General features: G+C 24.4%; 1 protein-coding gene across 2 annotated transcripts; it reads right to left on the bottom strand.

Annotated features, from left to right (window-relative positions):
- Positions 1 to 318: 318 nt before the first annotated feature.
- LOC129608989 (trafficking protein particle complex subunit 11) lies at positions 319 to 6,041 on the bottom strand. 2 transcript variants are annotated; one of them, XM_055520802.1, is made up of 15 exons: positions 5,790 to 6,041; positions 5,468 to 5,711; positions 5,048 to 5,391; positions 4,734 to 4,964; positions 4,529 to 4,668; positions 4,304 to 4,476; positions 4,104 to 4,237; positions 3,842 to 4,049; positions 3,591 to 3,781; positions 3,091 to 3,516; positions 2,879 to 3,030; positions 2,302 to 2,813; positions 1,402 to 2,214; positions 1,136 to 1,330; positions 319 to 1,065 (listed from the first exon to the last, which is right to left on the bottom strand). In XM_055520802.1, the coding sequence occupies exons 1-15, from the start codon at positions 5,924 to 5,926 to the stop codon at positions 1,027 to 1,029; spliced, it is 3,939 nt and encodes a 1,312-aa protein (XP_055376777.1). In that variant the 5' UTR covers positions 5,927 to 6,041; the 3' UTR covers positions 319 to 1,026. The 2 variants fall into 2 exon arrangements, with proteins under 2 accessions (XP_055376777.1, XP_055376778.1); XM_055520803.1 differs by having other exon boundaries at positions 4,532 to 4,668.
- Between the last annotated feature and the right edge of the window lie 509 nt (positions 6,042 to 6,550).

Genomic DNA, 6,550 nt, shown 5'->3' with positions numbered 1-6,550 from the left:
ATTTCGCATTTGACTGTAGAATTTAAACTTTCGCATTTGACTGTAGAATATTAAAAAGAATACTTACCTGGTTTTGGCAAATGGAATTAGGGTACGAAAGTGGGCAATCAGTTTTCAATTTAAAAAAATACATAATATTACTCTTTCCGGTTCTTTCAAACATAATATACTGTTTTTAAATGAAGAGGGTTTATTTCCTTTGTGCCGATATTACCAATTTATTAATTTGCTTTAATGGACACATTTTATTATAAATGACGATATTTAATTAAAAAGTTTAATTTATGAAATAAATAAAATTACAATAGTTTATTTTTTAAATAATTTTTATTTAAATATATATCTTTATGCATTAATTTATTTTTTTTTGATAAATTTCTATGCGTCTTTTACTTTCTCTTCTCTTCTTTTTTTTTAAGTATTCGCGTTAATACAATTATTTTTTTAGTTTTACCTTTTCTTTTTTAAATAACAATATTTTAACTCCTTTAGTTACTATTCTTAATAGTTTCATTATTCAAAATCTATATTTACCATTCATAAAAATTTTTTGTTGTTTATTTTTATTTTGTAGTTTTGCATTAGTATTAAAATTATCATTTTCCTTTTATTTAAGAGTTAAATTTAAGTTTTTATTCATTTCTAAATAGTTTTGATTTTTTTTTCTATTTTCTATATCTTATAGAGAATAATGTAATGAAAATATATTTCAAATATTTTATTTTAACTTTATTTTAATTTAATAAAAGTTTTTTTCACTTTTCTTGCTTAAAGTTATTATCGTAGAAGAACAATAAAATGTTTATCAGTACATAGATGATATTTAAATACAATAATATATATAAAAATTACAACATAAATTTAATGATTTACATATTGTGAAAATTGAAATTATTACATACTCTATACATACAGTACATAACAAAAAAAATTTTTAAATTTTATATTTATATATATAAAAAAGAATTTTTTAATTTATTTTGATTTCTAATCTTAAAAATGAAAATTTTAATTTAATTAATAATATTATGTTTTGACTTTATTATTAAAACTTTTAGAAGCCGGCTAAAAAGAAAATTATAAAATATTATTTTCATAAATATTTGTTATTGATTTAATATTATTAAATGTTTACCAGAACAAACACTTTTTTAGGCATAGATCTTTGAACAAGCTCTGATAAAATATTTTTGTGTGTATCATCTTTACTGGGATCCGCTTGAGTATTATATTCTAAATTAAGCTCAGGTAAAGTTTGCCAACCAACTTTTAATGGATACAAATTAAAAACTAATTCTTTTTCTGAATGCGCAAATACAGAGATATTAAGCTAAAAAAATATTTCATAAAAAATTATTAGCTTATAAAAGGATATATTATTGTTTTACTTGTATAAATTACCTGCTTGTGACCAGAACACATGAAATTATCATTATTACTTAATGTTGCTATTAAAGGAATAACTTTTGTTGTTGGATTTTTAAAAACAATTTTAAATGGCATTGGAATTTTGACAAAAATTTTTTCTTCAATAGAACAATATAAATTTAAAGGTGGCTCATCTATATCAATACCATTTATTAAAAATTTTGATTCATTTTCTTCTTTCGAACCACTACGTCTCCATTTAATACAATATAAACCAAATATAGGGAAAACGCCAGGGTTTTCATTTAATAAAACACTTTTTATGAATCCTCTTAAATGACCTGCTGGTTGTATTGCTTCAAGTGCTTTTTGATAAATAATACGATTTGTAGATTTTTCATCTTCAAGAGTACTATTTATATTGCTGTTATTATTATTACTATTATTGTTATTATTGTTGTTGACACTAATATTATTATTGTTATTATTATTTGATTTTAATTTTCCATCATCTGAGTTCAATGAAGTATTCATTGGCGAATTTTGATTAATATTTGAACCATTACCAATTATTGTCATATTTTGAGGAATTTTCATTATAGAATTTTTATTTTGAATTGTATTGGCAATAGCATCCAACTTAAATGGATTATTTTGATTTAATTTATTTATTTGTATTGGATTTGAACTTATTTTACTTAATTCGAAATCTTTTTGTGTTAACCAATTTGAAAAATTTGAATTAGTTCTAAGAACAATTACATCTTCTAAAGTTTCTGAACGATTATATGTTCTTGTAGATTTTTTCCGTTTATAACTATAAGTTGATTGAACTAAATTGGGATCCTACAAATATTCAAGATTTAGTTAAGCGAATTGTGTAAAATAAATTGTTATATAATTTTAAGCACATAGAAAATGGCTTGTACTTACACATATAAAGTATGTTTCTAAAATATCCAAATCACATAGAGATTGCACTTCAACATTGGCTCGAAATAAAAAATTTTCACCGCGATAAATCTTAGATAAAGGTTGTCGGTTTAATGAATAATAACGTCCAATAAATTTAAATTCAGGAATACAATTTATTTTTATGGTTTCATCACGAGTTTTCTTAATAGTTTTATCATCCAAAAAATCAATTCTTATGTGTGTTGCTATTAGAGATTTATTTAAAAATTCACTGGATATTTGCCGATAATTATTACCATTAGGTGATTCATCATTAATTGTTGGCGAACATTCAGATGTTGTTCGTTTGATACGATTCGAATCTAAACTATACCAAATTTTCTTTGACAATTCAATATTTGAACATTCTATTAAACTAAATACAAAAAATGTAACTTTTGTATTACTTTGCATTGTCATATCACCAACATCAATTTGAATTGAAGGAAGAATTTTTTGTCTCGACGGCGATACATCAGTAGAAAGGAAAACTAAAATAGAACCAAGAAATAAATTTGTTTTAATATATATAGCAAAAAAATGAAATATAAGTTACCTTTATTTTTTAAATTTTGCGGAACCGAAATACTAACTCCAACATTTTTTAAAAATAAATTAAAATTGTTTGTTATATTGCATGTTATTTTGAAATACTCATTTATGAGCATTTGAGGATAACCTAATTCTACTTGTGTTAATAAATGGAATCTAAAAAATAAGATTTTCTGTAATTAAAAATACAAGAAAAAAAAAAATTAAAATATTTACGTTGGAGTTATATAACATATCGGATTTATGCGCATATTATCAATTAATAATTTATAACGATTATATTGTTTAAAGTTCCTTTGTATTATCTTAGAGCTCTTCATTAAAATTGCATAGTTACGATCAGTTCCCATATGAATTTCAGTTTTCAGAAATTGTAATTGGCAATTTTCAAAAAACTGATTTGCCTCTGTGCTAAAAAGTATACTATAATATTTATCCGGAAATAATTTTAAATCATGTTGTGCATCAAAATCACAATAACCATTTAATGGTTCTGATATTATTTCTTGGGATTCTTTTGGTCTTAATTCTTTAAGATCGTTAAAAATACAATACTTTAATGCTTTCAATTTGAAAGACTCATTGCCGTCAGTTAAATACAAAATAAAGTTACGAACTTTTAATGGAACATCAGTTAAAATTCTAAAATAAAAATAATAATTTTACATTAAATGAAAATTTTTCATTCCTTAAATTTTATTGTTAGTTATCATCACCTCATCACAAAATTAATATTGACTCTTTCGTCATTGTTTAGTTGAATTTTTTCAAAAGTAGCGTAACCTTCAATAATATCAGTAATACGTTCTAGATCAATTTTAGTTGGAGATTTATATGTTGCCAAAGATTGCTCCCAATTTGCACGCAATTCTGGAGTTATCATACTTTGAGGTCCTGGAGGAACATTCTAAAATTTAAATATTTTCAATTTTATTTTGACTTTCTAAAAAAAATTTAAAACTTATACCTGAAATACTTTCCATAAATTCTCTAATAAAGTTATTCGTTCTTTTTGATCATATCTTATAGTCGGTGACAGGGCTTCAATACTACATGATATAAAATCCGCTACTGATGCTGATAAATAAGCACATCTCAAAGTCTTTAACAAAACATCTGAAAAAACTGAATTCCACTTCTCTTGGCGATAATCCGACAACATTAAAGAATATAATCTAAAATCAAAACCATGTTTCAAAGGACATTAATATTTTAATTATAATATTTACGTCAAAGCATTAGAATGATCACCACTTTTGAAATATTCTTCTGCCATATCAATAGAAAGTTTTTTGCAAAATCTTAAACATTTGTATGTTTTAAACTGAGTACGAGCCTGACTTAATAAAGATATAATTGCAGCCTGACAAGAAAAATCAAAAATTACAAATCAAACAATTTTAAATTAGAAAATATGTAAAATATTTACAGAGTGATTAAAACCACGTTCAAGATCTTGAACCATTGAAATCATTTGTTGATCTGAGTATGGTTCTGTGGTTTTAAAGGTTCTCATACCAAAAAATTCAGTAAATATTGCAGATTGATGATTATTTTGTTGTGAAGTGGGCGTTAACGGTTCAGTTGGCGATAATGAAAGAGCTGCAATTATTCGAAATATTAGTTTTAATAAAAATAACTACAAATAACTCACAACAAGATTGTAAAAAAGCTTCTTTTCTCTTAATTATATATTCGGCAGCCTTGTGGTAATATATTCCAGGATGTTGAGTTTGAAGAGCAGGAAGATCATTTTTTATTGCTTCGCAAAATAGATCAGCAAACGAGCTATGCCTATAACCGAAATTATTAAAAAAATTTTAAATAATCTGTATTATTAAGTAACAATTAAATCTTACTGTATGCTTAACCATGCATAATGCTCAAACAATAATTCTTTAAAACCAACTCGACTTTTATATTTTTCTACATGACTAATAAAATGATTTATGGAATCTCTTGGAATTTTCATTTTAAACATGAGTCGACAAATCTTATAATTTAAAAATCCAGCTACAGTTTTAATTTCTAAACAATTTGTATCGACTATTCTAATTTCATCTAAATTTGAATATGCTTGTGAATAATGCCTAAAATTTATATAAATATGTATATATTATATATTTTTAATTATTGAATTATATAAAATGAAATTAAAATAATGAATAATTACTTTAAAGCCGCATTACTATCTGATCTCATTTCCGATATAAAACCTAATTTGAATTGATGACGAATTTTTAAAATTACGTGTGATGCAGTTAACTGTTCTCTGTGCATTCGAATATGCTTAATCATCTGCATATAATATGCTTGAGCCATTTCTAAAAATGCGGATTCTAAACGAAGAGTATATCCAGTTAAATGATCTGTATGTGGCAGGATAAATAACATTTTACTACTAATACCACAAGCTGTTGCTAAACTAGCAGCTCTTTCCGAGGCAATTAAATCATCGCCTGTCTGTATTGGAGCTGCTTTTTGTATTAAAACTAATGATAAACGTGTATTTCTATCCTAAGAACAACCAAAAAAAAATAAATAAAAAAAAGCAATTATTTTTTGAAAGGAAAAAAATATGTCCTTGATTTACTTGTATACTGTGCTTTAAAGTTTGTATTAATGAGGCACATTGTAATTGCTTTTCAGACCAATCTGAATCATTCCATTCAATATCTTGAAATAATACTATTACAGCTGGTATTACATGCAAATGTTTTAGCATCCAATTTCTTTTTAAAATACCTTTAGGATGATACCATTCATAGCTAGCTCTTTTTGGTTTAACAATAGGAAATTCATAATTTGATGGAATTACTTTAAATTGAACAGCAGCACTTAAATCATAAAAAAAAATCATTTATTTAAAAACTAATTTAATTATAATTATTTTGAATATATTTTATTTAAAATACCCATTAGTTTTCCTATTATTATTAAATGCATCCCATATTGATTTATGTACAGAATTTTTTATAATATCTAAACCACAAAAACCTATTAAAGGTTGCGGGGGAACTAGAAGTTCACTAGGTAGAGCAGTTGTATCCATTTAATATATATATTATATATAGAATTAAATGAATACTGAAAATTAATTCAAATTAAGAAATTATTTTCAGAAAATAAAATAAAATAAAATAGAGATTACAACCCTCGCACCTGAAGATAATAATGATGACATTTTAAATATGTCATTTAAAAAAAACGTCATCTATTGGTAGTGTCAATATGCAGCGCTAATTTTGGTTAAGTGAAATAAAATTGAAATAAAAATATATCAAGTCATTTGAGTGAATAATTGAGTGGTTTTTTTTTTAATTTTTACTTATATTATTTCGTGCAGATGACTCTGTACAAAATCAAAAAGTAATTGTACATTATAATTATTACATATGTGATAATAGACCTTTTCATAAATGCAAGTATATTGCGGTACATAGCTAAAACTGTGCTATATATGTGTTTACAAACAAAAATTACTTATCCAATTAGTTTATAAACATTCCCCACTAACGCGAACAAATGAGGAGACTCACATAATTTTCTTCCGGTAGGAGGATATAGTATTTCTAGTCTGCAATAGATAGATTTTGTGTATTCAGAGTTGTTATTTCATATTTTTTTTAATACAAATATCAAATGTTCTTTTTAAATAAATTGACATTCGAACAAT

The sequence above is a fragment of the Condylostylus longicornis genome, unplaced genomic scaffold, assembly GCF_029603195.1.
Source record: "Condylostylus longicornis isolate FDR11 unplaced genomic scaffold, ASM2960319v2 ptg000038l, whole genome shotgun sequence".
Classification (NCBI taxonomy): Eukaryota; Metazoa; Arthropoda; class Insecta; order Diptera; family Dolichopodidae; genus Condylostylus; species Condylostylus longicornis.
The sequence above is the reverse complement of the archived record's forward strand: the minus strand, read 5'-3'. Positions and strand labels throughout refer to the sequence as shown.